This window comes from Theropithecus gelada, chromosome 15 (assembly GCF_003255815.1).
Source record: "Theropithecus gelada isolate Dixy chromosome 15, Tgel_1.0, whole genome shotgun sequence".
In the NCBI taxonomy this organism is placed as follows: domain Eukaryota; kingdom Metazoa; phylum Chordata; class Mammalia; order Primates; family Cercopithecidae; genus Theropithecus; species Theropithecus gelada.
In genome coordinates, this window is record NC_037683.1 from 26,498,918 (window position 1) to 26,516,159 (window position 17,242).

Sequence of the window (17,242 nt, forward strand, 5' to 3'; positions counted from 1 at the left end):
AGGGGAGGGAAGGGAAGGGAAGGGAAGGGAAGGGAAGGGAAGGGAAGGGAAGGGAGAAAACCAACAGTTTTCTCCAGTGTAGTGACTAAGAACATGGCTTGGAATCTGAGGCCCTAGCCTTGATTTCCAACTCTGGCATTTATTAGAAGCATGGCCGGGGCTACTCTTTGAGCCTGAATCTAGGGTTCCTCAACTGCAAAAGAAATGTAACAGCGTCTACCCAGATTTAATGTCAAGGGATTTAATGAGTTAATGTGTTAAGCATTTAATAGAGGACCTACTACATATGATGTGCTCACTACATATCAAAAGACAGACACTGAAGAGACAGAATACAATTAAAATCATACATCAAGCTGGGAAGTATCCACCTCCTTTCTAAACATGATCAGGAACCAGAGGGCTCAGGGTTTGAACCCTGGCTCTGTCACTAACAGTGGGATCCAGGACAAGTTACCTAACTCTCAGACCACCCACCTTGCCTCAAAGGTCATTGCTGGGATTAGAGACATGACTGTCAATAGAGCACCAGGTCGGCATCTGCCCGTCACAGGAGGAAATAACATAAATTACCTCTCCCCAGAGGTCAACTTCAGGCACCTTGTGCTGCAGGGTGGGTTCAGTAACCCTCCCTTGTTCACAGGGCTGTTGTGAGCACCCAGCAGGAGGAAGTGCATGAAAGGGTTCAGTTAACTAAAGTACTGTCAGGATATGGGCTATTAGTGCCCTCCTCCCACATTCTCAAAACACAGCTTGCTTCCAGAAAAACAATCCACAGGGATTAGACAGAAAAAGCAGAGAGGACAATCACATATACGATTTGATTTCTTTTAGTCACTGGGCTTATAGGCTAGTGTGAATTTTCATGGCCAGGGAAATTCTTTGAGGGAGGCAAAAGAGAAAAATCTGATTCTCATGCCTGCACCGCCCTTCTGGAGGGAGCATGGCAGGGATCTCCAGACATCTCACCTTCTTCTGCTGTCTCTCAAAGACCAGCACAAGAGTCAGGGTCAGGCTCACCGCGGCCAGGGTCACGAGCAGCATGCCGGCCCAGTGGTTCCCTAAGGCAAACATCTGACTGGTAGAGTAGATATTAGCCCACACCACCACGTAGAAAACCTGCAAGACGCCAGACAGAGATCATGGTCAGGAACTTCAGTCCTCACACAAAGCAGCTCCATTCAAACGGACACCCTTCAGACACTACTGACACCCTCCTTGGATTCAGACAGCTCACAGCACCAGTAAGAGAGTGATACGGACATCTAGGTCTGTGAGAATGAGCTCATGTTCCTTGTTCATAAGCAAAAAATAGACAAAAAGGGTTAGCAGCTACCCCAATCCTTATTTACCTTAATTTTAAATAAAACAGAAAAACAAAGGTGTATCCAAAGTGAGACAAATATCAGTTCAAAGACCACAATGAGCCTTCAAGTACTACATGGCTTTGGACAATGTATAACTCCTCTAAGTCTCAGTTTCCTCATCGGTAAAATGGGGATAATAACACCTATTTCACAGCATTGTAATAAGGGTTAACAAGGTCACATAAGTAACAGCCCAGCACTCACCAGGTAATGAATCAATGCTGGTTCCCACCCTTTTCCCTTCTCCCTGGAAATGGGACCTGGGAGTCAGGTGTGCTATCTGACCATCTATACATACAAAACAGCAGCAAATCACAGTGCTTCTGAGCACAGACACTGAAACCAGACTACCTGGATTTAAATTCTGGCTCTGTCATTTATGTATGTCAGTGTTTATATGTATCAATATGAAGATGTATATTTTTTACATTATATATACAGATGTGTATACACACACATACATAGAGCTGAAATAACCCATCTGTTGAGCAGATGGGGAAACCAAGTTCCGGAGAGGAGGAAAATCTTGGCCAAAGCCAGACATTGAGTCCAGAGCCTGGGTGGATCTGCAGACTTCCAATCCCAAGCTCTGCCCACAGTAAACCCTGACTCCCATCCTTTATGCAAGGACCTGGTTACAACTCTCTCCCATAAATTTCCGCTGATCCCAAATCGATGTCCATACGTGCTGCTCGTTTCCAGGCACCTGGGCCAACAGCCCCCAAGCCTCTGACCCACACCAGCAGGCTCCAAGACACGGTGCTGAATTTGGTGGTGCCACAAGCTGTCAGGGCAGGGTCAGTGTGCGGGCCACCTCCCCCTTACCACAGCAAAGGCCAGCCGCATAGGCCTCGAGTTGTAGATAATATATCTTCTCACTTGGGGCTCCAAGAGAGCACTCTCAGCCAGGCTCCTGTACTGGTCGGCCGGGACCTGCTTGGAACCCAGGGAAAGAGATCAATTAGCCACAGGACAGCCAGTTTCCAGTTCATGTGACTATCATGTGGAAGGGGGATTAGGCACATTCTGGGCTGTCCCAGAGGCAGAATGAGGAGCTTGGAGCACTGGAAGTCACATGGTGCAGCTCTCAACTCAGGGAAGAACCGGCATCACGACATCTGGAGAAGGATCCATACAGCCTCAGACTCAGTACCTTGCAGCAGACACAGGGTAGCCTGATGGTTAAGGCACAGGCCCCAGAGTCAGACAGCCCTGGGCCCAAACTCTGGCCCTGCCACTCATGTGCTGTGTGACCTGGAGCAAGTAACCCCACTCCTCTGAGCCTCAGTTTTCTCCTCTGTAAAATAAGCATAATAAAAGTACCCACTTTGTAGAACTAAGGTATATATTAAATGAGATAATACATGTACTGTGCTGAGCAAAGGGCCAGTCCCTCAGTGAACACTCAATATAGAGTTGCCATTATCAATACTGCAATATCAATATCTATTAATGCCGTCCAAAAGACTGAACACTCACATCTTCCTGCTCAAACAAAAGTGTCTATAGAATATAAAGGCCCTGTGAGAGTAGACCTAAGAAAACACAACTTAACCATTAAAATTATACTTAGGCTGGGTGCAGTGTCTCATGCCTGTAATCCCAACACTTTGGGAGAGCAAGGCGGGCGGACTGCTTGAGCCTAGGAGTTCAAGACCAGCCTGGGCAACATAGCAAGAGCCTGTCTCTTTTTATAAAAATAAAAAAGAAGGCCAGATGCAGTGGCTCACGCCTGTAATCCCAGCACTTTGGGAGGCCAAAGCAGGTGGGTCACGAGGTCAGGAGTTCGAGACCAGCCTGGCCAACATGGTGAAACCCTGTCTCTACTAAAAATACAAAAATTATCTGGGCGTGGTAGCACATGCCTGTAATCCCAGCTACTCGGGAAGCTGAGGCAAGAGAATTGCTTGAAGCCGGGAGGCAGAGGTTGCAGTGAGCCGAGATCACACCGCTGCACTCCAGCCTGGGCCACAGAGCAAGACTCTGTCTCAAAAACTAAATTAATTAATTAATTAAGTAAAATAGAAAAAAAAATTATATTTAGGAACACGGTAGAACAATATGTAAACTGTTCACGCATAAGAAAACCCTATCTGCCAGGCGCAGTGGCTTATACCTGTAATCCCAGCACTTTGGGAGGCCAATGCGGGCGGATCACTTGAGATCAGGAGTTCAAGACCAGCCCTGCCCAACATGGTGAAACCCCGTCTCTACTAAAAAATACAAAAATTAGCCAGCCGTGGTACATGCTTGTAGTTCCAGCTACTTGGGAGGCTGAGGCATGAGAATCACTTGAACCCAGGAAGCAGAGGTTACAGTGAGCCCATATTGTGCCACTGCACTCCAACCTGGGCAACAGAGAAACACTCTGTCTCAAAAAAAAAAAAAAAAAAAAAAAGAGAGAGAGAGAGAGAAGTAAATTCTAAAACCTTCAGGCTAAAATTAGCAGTATATCTTCCCTATTTGTAATTAATCCTTAATCCTCCTTGGCTAGCACAGGAAAGGCCTGACCATGTTGGGGGCTTTGGGAAAAGAGTAAAACCCATACATATAGGTACTTCATAACAATAATAGCTACAATGTATTGAGCATTTACTATATACTAGAGACAATGCCAGGGTTCCTCAAGCATTATTGCATTTAATCCTAACAAAAACCCTTTGTAATAGGTATCAATATTATCCACATTTATAGATGATAAAACTGAGGCTCAAAGAGGTTAAGTCACCTTCCCAAAGTCACATAGGTAGTGAGCATCTGAGCTAAATCTGTATCCAGTTCCACAGGTCTGTAAGCCTGGCCTCAAATCACTATGCTTGAAGGTACTGCATCATTATCTAATGAATTCATATGCACTTTCCTTGGTATATGCAGTTCCCTCTCCCAAAATGCCCTTCCTCCTCTCCACCCAGCATATTCCTATTTATTCAAGATCCCAGATCAAGCATCTGCTCCTCTGCAAAGCTTTCACAACCACTGCCCTCTTCCCCCAGGCAAGTTTCTCATTTTCTCCTGTGAATGTCTTCACTGCCTATGCATTCCTCTCCTGTGGCATTTATATGATATGGTCCCAATTTCTCCCACACACGTCCATCTCCCCCGCTGGGATCTGTGTCCTGTCCACCTCTATTATGTTTAGCCAGTTAAGTGCCTGGCACAGAGTGGGCACCCAAAAAATACACATTTGTTAAGTGAATTAATTGGGAAGAGAGGAAAGAGAGAGCAGTTCTAACGCGCCTTCCTTATATGCCCTATGACAGCTGGCACAGACTGTTTCATAAAGATTTTGTGAATAACTGGATGAAAAGATACATGGATGAATGGATGAAAGAGAAAATGGTAGGGATTCAAGGAAATCAGCACTCACCTGAATGCCCCAGGTTTGCAGTTGCTCTTCTGCGGCTCCCAGGTCGAAGGAGATGGGTGCACAGGTATTGTCAATCCGGAGAACAGTGAGGACCTGGCCATTGTGGAGCTCTGGAAGCAGACCAGAAGCTTCATCTGGCTGAGTGATAACCATACCATGCTTGTGGGGTGAGTCCAAAGCCTGATGGCATCACGTCTCTGGCCATGAGAACCTCCTCGCAACAAGGAGGGACACTGTGGCCATCCTCAGATCCTCTTGAGGGAAGGACTGGATTTGACTGGGAAGCCCCAGGAGGCAGAATTAAGGCCAGAGGGAGGAGGCTATTAGGACCACAATGTGAGACCACATAAGGAAGAACTTCCCAAGAGCAAAAGCTGTCCCCACAAAGAATAGGTATTTTTTGTCCCCACAAAAAAATGTTCCCCAACACAAGGAACATTTAAACAGAGAATGAAAAACTACATTAAGCGGGGGTGATGCAGTGGACCTTGATTTCAGCACTGCAAAGGATGCTCAGCTGAATAAGTTAAATTCCCAGTAGGCTCAGAGAGTCTAAGTAAGAAATCACTGATCACAGTAGGCAGAACAATGGCCCCAAAGACATCCACACCCTAATCCCCAGAGCCTGCAAATATACTGCCTTTCATGGCAAAGGGCGGAAGTAAGGGGGCTCATTAGCTGGCCTTTAATAGGGAGACTATCCTGAATCATCTGGGTGGGCCCCATGAAATCACAAGGAACCTTAAATGTGGAAGAGGGGGACAGAAGTAGAGTCAGAGGGAGATGTGACTATGGATGAAAGGCAAGGAGGCATGTGGCATCAATCGCTTTGACCATGGAGGGAGAGGGCCATGAGCCAGGGAATGTGGGTGGCCCCAGGGGGCTGAACAAAGAAAGGAAATGGATTCTCCCCAGAGCGTCCAAAAAGAAAAACAGTCCTGCCAACATGGGGATTTCGGCTCAGTGAGAGCAGTGTCAGACTTCTAACTTACAGAACTATGAAATAACAAATCCAGCTGGGCACGATGGCTCATGCCTATAATCCCAGCACTTTAGGAGGCCGAGGTAGATGGATCACCTGAGGTCAGGAGTTCGAGACCAGCCTGGCCAATATGGTGAAACCCCTGTCTCTACAAAAAACACAAAAATTAGCCAAGCGTGGTGGTGGGTGCCTGTAATCCCAGCTATTGGGGAAGCTGAGGCAGGAGAAATGCTTGAACCTGGGAGGTGGAGGTTGTAGTGAGCTGAGATCGCGCCATTGCACTCCAGCCTGGGCAACAAGAATGAAACTCCATCTCTAAATAAATAAATAAATAAATAAATAAATAATCTGTGGTTGTTTTTTTTTGTTGTTGTTATCACTGTGTGGTTTTTTTTGTTTTTTTTTTTTTTGAGACAGAGTCTCTCTCTGTCACTCAGGCTGCGGTGTAGTGACACGATCTCAGCTTACTACAATCTCCACCTCCCAGGTTCAAGTGATTCTTGTGCCTCAGCCTCTCAAGTAGCTGGGAGTACAGGCATGCACCACTGTGCTTGGCTAATTTTTGTATTTCAGTAGAGACATAGTTTCGCCATGTTGGCCAGGCTAGTCTCAAACTCCTGCGTTCATGTTACCTGCCCGCCTCGGCTTCCCAAAGTGCTGGGATTACAGGCATGAGCCACTGCACCTGGCCCAAATCTGTGGTTTTAAGCCAGTATGCTAGAGGTAACTTGTTATAGCAGCAATAGAAAACTAATACACTGACTTACTGGTAATCCCTCCTACGTATGGTTGCAACACACTCAGCATGTCAAAAGCATAAAATATGTGTTTATTCCCTCAAAAAACATGCACCAAACCAGGCTGCTCCCAACTGCTTACAAAGTCCCCGCCCTCCAAGGGTGGGATGAAGCCAGACCATGAGACCAGCTGGAGAGAAAGGTCTGGACTGAAAACCCCTCATGGCCAGGGAGGAATGGCAGCAGCACGAAGCCAAACCTACCCGCCTGCAGTTCCAAGTAGAGAAACTGGACAAAAGGATCGAGATCTCGTTGCACCACAGTACAAGGCCCTGTGAGCCACTGGTCAGCAGCCAGGAGGTCTGGGGGTTGGGAAAGATTCCAGCCCTGGGATTCTAGGTCCCAGGTTTCAGCCACGCGCTGCTGAGGACTGGATATTTTGGCATATTCTCTGCGGCTGCTGCTTAGACAATGAGGCAGGACAGAAGGGATTAAAGCATAAGTGTGTTGTCTGCTGGCCCAAACCACCTGTGACCCCAGTCTAGCTCTGAACAGTACTTGAATCTTCAAAGCCAAATGACTCACTGTACTTTCCTGAAAATTCCTGGCCCATCCCAACCCTCTCTCTCTCCGCTCCCCCAGTGCATCACCAAGTCCTGCCAACCGGGCAAACAAAACATCTGTCCACTCCGTGCCCTCCTGGCATCCTCACCTCTCCCTTGGCCCTCTGCAGTAGCCTACTAAGTGGCTTCTGCTGCAAACCTACCTTTACTTCTATGATGCATCTTCCACACAGTGGCCAGGGTGCAGATCAGATGATACCAATGCCTTGAGTAAAACTTTCAATAGCTTCCTGGTGCTTTGCAAAAGCCAACCTTGTTACCATGTTCTTCCAGCCCTTAGGAAAACCAGCCTCCCGCCAGACTCAGCTTGAGCCCCTCAGCCTCGTTCTGTGTCTCACCACACCAGCCTCCTTCACTCCCTGAACACAGTGTTCTCCCCCACCCCAGGGCCTTTGCATATGCGTTCCTCTCTCTAGAACACGTCTACCTAGCTTCACCCAGTTACAGCCCATGCATCATTTGTATCCCAGCTTGATTCACTTTCCCCAGAGCGACCTCCTTGACACTCTAAACTACTAACTGATTAAATCCTCTGCTAAACCTACCATAACTGATGCTCTTCTCCTTAATACTCACCAAAGCTAAATACCTATGTATGCAATTATTTTATTACATATGCATGAAATTACTTGAATAAAATCTATCTTCTCTGCCAGACTATATACTCTCGCATTGGTTTGTTCATCACCGAATCCCCTGATCTGATACAAACAGGAGGCACATTAAATACATGTTTGGTGTATAAACAAATTAACAAGCTAGGAAAAGGTTTTTTGTTTTTTTTTTTTGAGACAGCATCTCACTCTTGTCACCCAGACTGGAGTGCAGTGACACTAACACAGCTCACTGCAACCTCCACCTCCCAAGGCTCAAGCAATCCTTCCACCTCAGCCTCCCAAGTAACTGGGATCACAGGCATGCACCACCACACTTAGCTAATGTTTTTTAATTTTTTATTCTGTAGAGACGAGGTCACTATGTTGCCCAGCCTGGTCTTAAATTCCTGGGTTCAAGCAATCTTCCCATCTCAGCCTCCCAAAGTGCTGGGATTACAGGTCTGAGCCACTGCACCAGAGAGGAAAAGGTTCTTTTTTCATACCCTGGGATATCATCTCTGATCTCAAGGGTTCCATAGAATTCTAAATTCTACATCCTGCCAAAAAGACATTTATTTTGCTTTTTCTCTCTCTCTCATTTTTTTTTTTTTTTTTTGGAAGTGGTGGGAACAAGGAGGCGAGGTGGTGAGGTGGTGAAAACACAAGCTAGATAGCTTTCGAGTTCAAACGGGAGCTCGGTCTCTTACTAACATGGTAAAGTTGAAGAAGCAACTTAAACCTGTTTCCTCGCTTAAAGGATGCACATATTCACTGCAGAGGACTTTACAGATAATTAAGGTGATAAAAATAAAGTGCTCAGCACAAGATGGGTACAAAATAACTGGCTGCTATTTTCATAATTTAAAAGCAAGCTTGTCACAATTCAAGTTATAATCAAGCAACATTTATTTATTTGTGTTTTTAAAAGCAAGCTTGCCACAACTCAAAATTAAAATCAAGCAACATTGATTTATTTGTGTTTTTACCCTCCCATACCTTGTTCCAGAAAGGATTTAAGGTGGCTTCATAAAAATAAAATATGAAAAGATAAAACTGACCAGGCACGGTGGCTCATGCCTGCAGTCCCAGCACTTTGGGAGGCTGAGGCAAGAGGATCACTTGAGCCCAGGAGTTTGAGATCAACCTGGGCAAGATGGTGAAAAACCCTGTCTCTACCAAAAAATACAAAAAATTAGCCAGATGTGGTGGCATGTGCCTGTAGTCCCTGCTACTCGGGAGACTGGGGTGGGAGGATCCCCTGAGCCTGGGAGGTCAAGGCTGCAGTAAGCCAAAATCACGCCACTGTATTCCAGCCTGGGCAACAGAGTGAGATCCTGTCTCAAAAAAAAAATCAGTAAGTAACTAAAACTATAAAAATATTTTTTTTTGAGATGGAGTTTCGCTCTTATCACCAAGGCTGGAGTGTAATGGTGTGATCTTGGTTCACTGCAACCTCCGCCTCCCAGGTTCAAGTAATTCTCCTGCCTCAGCCTCCTGAGTAGCTGGGATTACAGGTGTGCACCACCACACCTGGCTAATTGTTGTATTTTTAGTAGAGACGGGCTTTCACCATGTTGGCCAGAATGGTCTCGAACTCCTGACCTCAGGTGATCCGATCCACCCGCCTAGGCCTCCCAAAGTGCTGGGATTACAGGCATGAGCCACCATGCCCAGCCTGAAAATAAATTTTAAAATAAGCAAATGAGGAAAACCAGACAAAACAAAAAGAAAGGCAGACAATAAGAACAGGTTCTGGGTATGCAGCCCTTTCCTAAGCACCAGGCACTACGCTTGGGCTTCATTCATGATTTCATTTCATCCTCCAAGAGCCCCCAAAGCTCAGTACCATCAGCACGGAAAAGAAAACTGAGCCTCTGAAAAGTGAAGAAACTCTCTTGTAAACAGGGAAAATGAAAGTGAGAACAAGAAGCGACAAGGGAAGGTAGTGCACAAAATACAGGCAGTCAGGCAGATCCAGTCTCAGACCAGCTCTCCACTCCACAGGAAGAATGAAAACTCCACTTTGATTTGGACTCCACGCATGGAGACTCAGAACCATTCCCAGGTCTAGTTCGTTGTACACTGAATTAAATGTTTGCCCAAGCAATGCAAAGATCTTTCAGGATGTCTTTGTTTGCCTTTCGAACCAAGAGTTCCTGGATTCTTTGCAATACCAGCTCTCATCTGTTCCTTACAGTGAGAACAGCAAGTCCTCCACTTAAAAATACTTGTTTTTACACCTAAGCTAAGAAAAGCTACCAAAGAAAAATGTGTGTGTCTGTGTGTGCGTGTGTGCGTGTGTGTGCGTGTGTGTGTGTGTGTGCATGCAAGCACAGAGGGGGCAGCAGCTTCCTACAAAGGAACAAGAACCGACGTGCCAAAAATCAGTGAAGCAATGTCTTCAAAGTTCTGATAGAAAAATTATTTCATTCCATCTTGTTCTACTATTGTGTACACACTGCTTTCCTTACGTATATACACACACAGTGCTTTCCTAACAACAGTAGTAATAAAAGAAGCCTTTGTTTTTAAGCAGTCAAATTTCAAAGTCTCTAAAAAACCCTCCACGTTCCTGTGGACCCCCACAATTCTGGATGCTGTTTCCCCTTGCCCATATCCAGCTACTCATTAATTCTTTCATTCAACAAAATATTTAAATTGAGCATCTACTATGGGCCAAGGTCTGTGCTAGGTACAGTAGATACAGGGATGAAAAAGACAGAAACCACTTCCTTTAGGGAGCTTACACTCTAGTGAAGAAGCCAGACTTCAACACTTTATACATAATTATTTACAGACTATGATAAATGCTAGAGGGAGAAACAGGAACATATCAGAGGGTCCTGACTTCAGCTGAGCCACCAGGAAGATTCTTCAAGGAAGGGATATTTGAACTAAGTTCTGAAGGATGAATGGAAATTCCTTTTTTTTTTTTTTTTTGAGATGGAGTCTCACTCTGTCACCCAAACTGGAGTCCAGTGGTGCGATCTTGGTTCACTGCCTCCGCCTCTCCGGTTCAAGTGATTATCCTGCCTCAGCCTCCCTAGTAGCTGGTACTACAGGCGCCCGCCACCACATCCAGCTGATTTTTGTACTTTTAGTAGAGAAAGGGTTTTACTATGTTGGCCAGGCTGGCCTTGAACTCCTGACCTCAAAGTGATCTGCCTGCCTTGGTCTCCCAAAGTGCTGGAATTACAGGTGTGAGCCGCCATGTCTGCTGGCTGAATAGAAATTCATCAGGAGAAAGGAGGCAGGGGAAAAGCACAACAGGCGGAAGGAAACACAGGTGCAAATGTCCTGAGGCAGAACAGCACAGCAAACAACGTGAAGACAGGCCTTGCAAGCCGATACTGACAGGTCTTCACACTAAGCCCCATGGGAAACACTGAGCAGAAAGTGACATGGTTGGACTAAATGTGTATTTTAAAAAGATATCTGGGGCCAGGTGTGGTGGCTCATGCCTGTAATCCCAGCACTTCGGGAGCCCAAGGTGGGCGGATCACCTGAGGTCAGAAATTCGAGACCAACCTGACCAACATGGTGAAATCCCATCTGTACTAAAAATACAAAAATTAGCTGGGCATGGTGGTGTGTGCCTGTAATCCCAGCCACTCAGGAAGCTGAGGCAGGAGAATTGCTTGAACTTGGGAGGTGGAGATTGCAGTCAGTCAAGATCATGCCACTGCATTCCAACCTGGGCAACAGACTGAGATTCCATCTCAAAAAATAAAAAAAGTTTTTAAAAAATTAAAACCTCTGGGCCTCATATCCGTAACCCCAGCATTTTGGGAGGCCAAAGCCAAAGGACTGCTTGAGGCCAGGAGTCTGAAAGCAGCTTGGACAACAAAGTAAGGCCCCATTTCTACAAAAAACATTTTTAATTAGCAGGATGTGGTAGTGCACGCCTGTAATCCCAGCTGTTCAGGGGGCTGAGGTGGGAGCATTGCTTGAGTCCAGGAGTTCGAGGCTCCAGTGAGCTATGATCACGCCACTGCACTCCAGCCAGCATGACAGAGCACCCTGTCTCTAAACAAGTAAAAATAAATTAGAAATATAAATAAATAATAAAGAGCTCTCTGGCTGCCATGTAGAGAACGAATGGAAAAGAGAAGACCAACAGGCAAGCTTCAGCAGGGGCTCAGCAGAGAGGGATGGTGGCTTGGTCTAAGGCCAAGAGACAGAACTGGTAAAAATGACAGAATGTGGCCTCAAAGACACCTCCCCCTGACCTTATCTAAAGGAACTTCTGTGCCCTGTGAGTGCAGCTCAGCATGAGGTAGAAAGGGGGTGGAAAATGAAAGGTCATGATCTTACCTTGCCCCCAGCCGGGAGGGCTCCCTCCAGGCAGGGCGCTCCAGCCAGGGGAGGAGGGGGGCAATGGGCCAGCGGCCCCCGGGTCCACCTGTGGTTCACAGGCCATGGCAGGGTGCCAGCTGTTTCTACTTCCCCTTCTCAGAGCTGTGGTTCATTCTGGAGCAGCCAGTTCAGCATCATATGCCTTCAAAACACAGCACAAAAAAGAACTTCAGGCCTGGGACTGGGCAAGATGGGCTTCCTAGGGGCTCTCTCCAGGGCCAAAGTCACCAAAGGCCAGGGAGAGCCACCCAGAGTCTTTTTGCCAAATTTGGCCTTTCTGAAAATGCTGAGAAAAATTCCCAGGAGGAGGAGGAGGAAGAGAAACTAAAACCCTCCAAGGCCCAAACTGAGAACTTCCCTTCTGGTCTTGGGTCTCCTCCAGCTCAGGCACAGCCAAGGGTCCACAGGGTACTCAAGAGCTGACCAGGCCCCACTGCCAGACAGCTGGGATTTCTGTTCCCTTATGGAGGATGCCCCAGGCAACCAGGCACAGGATAGGTATATTCATTACAGGGAGTCTTGTTTACACACAGGATTTCAAGTAGCTTCCCGTAAGACACTGCAAAATACAAATTAAAAAAAAAAAATCAGGCACGGTGGCTGACACCTGTAATCGCAGCACTTTGGGAGGCCAAAGTGGGTGGACCACCTGAGGTCAGGAGTTTGAGACCAGCCTGGCCAACATGGTGAAACCCCATCTCTACCAAAAACACAAAAATCAGCTGGGTGTGGTGGCGCATGCTTGTAGTCCCAGTTAGGAGGCTGAGGCAGCAGAACAGCTTGAACCCGGAAGGCAGAGGTTGCAGTGAGCCAAGATTGCACCACTCCACACCAGCCACGGTGACAGAGAGAGACCCTGTCTCAAATCAAAAACAAAAACAAATAAACAAACAAAAATCAGATGGTAGGAAAGATAAATGAATAAGAAAAGTAGGCTGAGCACAGTGGCTCATGCCTGTAATCCTAGCACTTTGGGAGGCCGAGGTGGGTGAATCACCTGAGGTCAGGAGTTTGAGACCAGCCTGGCCAACATGGAAAAACCCCATCTCTACTAAAAAATACAAAAATTAGGCTGGGCATGGTGGTGGGCACCTGTAATCCCAGCTGCTTGGGAGGCTGAGGTAGGAGAATCACTTGAACCTGGGAGGCAGAGGTTGCAGTGAGCCGAGATCACATCACTGCACTCCAGCCTGGGCAACAGAGAGAGACTCCATCTCAAAAAAAAAAAAAAAAAAAAAGCAGTGACACCCTGATGAGAAACTGAGTTTCCAGTGCCACTCTCTCCAGCGGCAACCTGCACATTTACCTCTGTTATGTGTCCCCCAGCAGGCCTGAAAATTACCCCTCACCAAGGATAATCAGGCCTAAGTCCCCTGGGATGACACACCAGCCCTGCTAACCACATTGGTGAAAAGTCTACTAGAATCGTCTTTTGCTGCCATGGTTCTAGATGTTTGTGAAGACATGAAGTGTCCAGTCAGCACACATCTTCATGATTCCAAGCTGGCCCAAGGGCTGATGGCCACTGATCAGGCCCCCTAGAGAGGGAACAGGGCTCTCATGCCCTCACCATCTTTCACTTCTCTCAATACTTTAAACAGCAGCAGCTACAGAATGTGTGGGACCCAATGCAAAATGAAAATGTGGGGCCTCTTCTTTAAAAATAATGAAGAATTTAAAGATGGCAACAGCACAGCATTAAACCAAATGGGAGGGGCTTCCTAAGTGGGGGACCCTGTGTGACTGCACAGGTTGCATGCACCTGAAGCTGGCCCCGATTTTCAGCTCTGGAAGATCACTTAGGAGCCTCCACTCCCAACCAAGAATATGTAAAAGATGAGCCTTTAACAATTATCATATATCTGCCCTGCACCGGGCTCTAAGGCTGCAAAGCAGCAACCTATGAAAACATGGAAGACTTTAGAGCCAGAAAACCTGGACTTGAATTCCCACTCTGCCACATACATGCTCTTTGACATTAGCTGTCAAGGTACTTAACAATCCGCACCTTGCTGTTCTCATCTGTAAAATGGGTATAGAGAGGTCCACCTCATATAGCTGCTGTGGGGATGTAACAGAAGGAAATGCAAGCATAATATCCAGTACTCTGCTCACCAGACCGGCCCCTGTCCTCAACATGATTTTCCTATTTTACAGGAGAAAAAACTGCAGGTCAAAGATGTAAAGTGACTTGCCGAAGGTTGGGAGGCCATGCTACCAAGCCATCTGGCTCCAGGGTCCAAGCACATAATTTCCATGCCCTTGCCCCTCTGCACTAACTGTCTCTGAGAATGTTCATGAAATCACCCTTACAAAACAAAACAAAACAAAAAAGAGTGAGTCAAGGGAGACTGCATTTCCCAGGCAAGATCAAGCAATAAATGCTAGTCAGCCCTGAGATGTTACACTGGGGCCTTCTCCTCACCTGGCCCACAGCAGAAGACTCTCCTAAATATGCTAAGCGTTTCTCACTCTCATCATGCCTTCCTTCCTTCCTATTACCAACAAAAATAGCCACAAGGATCTCTGCCCTGCACTTGATAATCACTGAAGCCCTTCCCTGCTTCATTTGATCATCTCTTAGGCCCCTGAGGCAGATATAATTCTGAGATCCATGTTCCAGGCAAGACACACAGGGACATCGTAGCTAGGGGCCTACAGCCCAGAAAAGCTGACTAGAGTCTCAAAAAGGCCTGGGGGACCAGGGAGCCACAAGGGACCATGCCCAGGCTGGAGCTGCACAAGCATCCTTCCAGACTGCGTGGAAGGTTCCATTCGTGGCAAAAATCCCACCATGAGGCATTGTCTTTCGGAAGAAATCACAGCACCCTAGTTGGCCCCATCAGCCTCTCACAAAGTACCAATCAGCAGGCTTTATTCCATTCACCTGGAGGCTGTTTCCTGTAACAGCTCAAAGTAACCAGCCCTGTCCTGCCGCTTCCCACCTGTGTAACCTTGAGCCAGTTACTTCTCTCTGCCTCAGTTTCTTTACATGTAAGTGGGGAAAACGACAGTAACTTCAGGTGGTTGTGAGGTTTAAAGAGTTCACACATGTAAATCACTCAAAATAGCACTGGGCAAATAGGAATCACTGAAGAAATACAGCTGCCATCATTTTTACTCCACAGACATTGCCTAAGCACCTTCTCAGGCCAGGCCCTGTGCTTTCTTGACTACGAAACTGGAAATAAAAACGGAAGTTCCTACTCAGCCCTCCCTGCTAGGGATCACCAAATGGTAGGAATGACAAACTCAGGGAAAGACAATTACAAAACAAACAATTGCAACAAGGCAGTGAGAGGGAGCACCTCGTTTGGGGTGGAGGAAGGGTTCTCCGGAAGGCTTCCTGGAGGAAGGAGGCTCCTGGGCTTGGCCAAGGTGGAGGTGAGAGCCAAGAGAGGCCAGTGCCAAGCAGAAAGGGATATGGACCAGAGGCCAGGATGGGCCCATCAGGGCAGCCTGTGTGGTCACCTTGCAGCCCCTCATTCAACCAGGAAGCTGCAGAGGGCAGGAGGGGTGCTGGCAAGACCCCAAAGGCAGATGCCTATCATATGTCCTGAACTCCATTTCCCCATCCAGCTCAGCCCTGCACCAGCCCTAGGACAACACAGAGGGTCTGACAGATACCAGGGTGGAGGCAGAGCAGAGGGAGTGAGCACAGCCTTGAGGCCCCTGCAACTAAGCAGGAAACTAGAGCTTCTCTGAGTCTCCTTTGCTGATTCTGCATTTTAACCAGAACTTCCAGATATCCATCTTGCACAAGGTCAGCTCCCCTCTTTTTTGGCTCGTAGAGAGCATCTGCAAAGGAACATACTCTTAAGTCCTATTGCGCAAAGTCCTCCATCTCTGCAGACACCGAGGGCCCAGCCTCCCCGGGAACTAGCACTGAGATTCGTCAGTTTCCTAAGTCAGGTTTTGTTTTGTTTGTGAAAAGCCCAACACGAGACCCTAAAAGGGTCTGTTACAGAAGTTTCGGGGCGGAAAAACCTTGAGACACAATGAGTCCGAGCTCTCCATTTTACAGGTGAGGACGTTAAGACCCAGAAAATAAAGTGTACCATCCAAGGTCAAGGGGCCGGTCCTGGACTGAGCCAGAATTGAAACCCAGGCTCCTTCAAGCCAGCCGGAGCTGTCCCGCCATACACGGCCTTGGCCTTGGGCAGCTGTCTCGCCCCAGTCTCAGTCTCCGCCCTCTGGAACTGTCCAGGTCGGCTGAGGAGCGGGGGATCTCCTTCACCCCAGAAATCAGTCCGGCCCTCCCCAACCGCGGGCTTCCAGGAGGCTTCTCAGAGCCGCTCCCACGGCCGGCACGCGGGGGCAGGGGCCCCAGGGCGTACGGAGGCCCCCCCGCAGGTTGCCCGGGGCGCCGACCCCAGGCCGTCTGGCCCGAACGCAGGCCAAGGCGGAGGCGCCCAGGCGGCCTCCCAGCCCCGGAGCCCCGCGGCACCAATCCCGGATCGCAGGACACGGGCGCGCGCCCGGGCCCGCGCACACTCACCGCCGGCACCTCCGCCGCCGCCGCCGCCGCCACCCCGGGACGCGGAAGGTCGGGGGCGCCGCTCCCCTCGTGCCGTAGCCTCTGGGAGCCGCAGCCTCTGGGCATCGCAGCCCCGCGCCCCGCCCGCCTCCCGCGTCGCGCAGCGCCGCGCCGCCTTCCCGGGCCCGCCCCCCGCCCGGCCGGCCGGCCGGCCCTGCTCGGTTGCCCAACCCGGAGGAGCTGCCCGCCGGGCTCGCTTTGGGGCCACGAGGGAACGCGGCTCCCGGGCCCGCGGCGGAGCGGAGCTGGAGGCCGCGTTTCATCAGCCTAGCGCCCCCCGGGACGCCGGAAGGAGTCTCAGCGCCCAGCCGACCACGTGCACGGCATCTTAGGGCACGGGTTCCCGCCGTCTCCCCACTGTAAAGGAGCGGCTTACTCCAGAGGTCCAGCCCCCGTCACACACACAGTCACGGGACCCGTGGATGAGGCAGTATTTGAGACCAGAAGTTTACTGGGGACTTGGGTTTGGTTTTTGTTTGGTTGATTTTGTCGTTGTTTTTAGAGTCGGAGGTCTCGCTGTGTTGCCCAGGCTGCTATCAAACTCCTGACCTCAAACGATCCTCTAGCCTGGGCCCCCAAAGTGTTGGGATTACAGGGGTGAGGCACCGCACCTGGCCGGGAACTTGTTTCTAATGGAAAATTGTGTGTGTGCTGTATTATTAAGAGCATTGGTTTGG

General features: G+C 48.5%; 1 protein-coding gene across 2 annotated transcripts in view; it reads right to left on the minus strand.

Moving 5' to 3' along the window:
* The window catches only part of TMEM268 (transmembrane protein 268), a 35,293-nt gene extending 18,387 nt beyond the window's left edge, over positions 1-16,906 (minus strand). The window contains exons 1-5 of one of the 2 annotated variants that reach the window (XM_025360662.1): positions 16,527-16,906; positions 11,987-12,170; positions 4,735-4,844; positions 2,193-2,303; positions 970-1,119 (exon numbers count right to left, since the gene is read on the minus strand). In XM_025360662.1, the coding sequence (XP_025216447.1) occupies positions 970-1,119; positions 2,193-2,303; positions 4,735-4,844; positions 11,987-12,092 (477 nt within the window). In that variant the 5' untranslated portion in view covers positions 12,093-12,170; positions 16,527-16,906. The remainder of the gene's footprint in view (positions 1-969; positions 1,120-2,192; positions 2,304-4,734; positions 4,845-11,986; positions 12,171-16,526) is intronic. The other variant, XM_025360663.1, reaches the window with a different exon arrangement.
* Between the last annotated feature and the right edge of the window lie 336 nt (positions 16,907-17,242).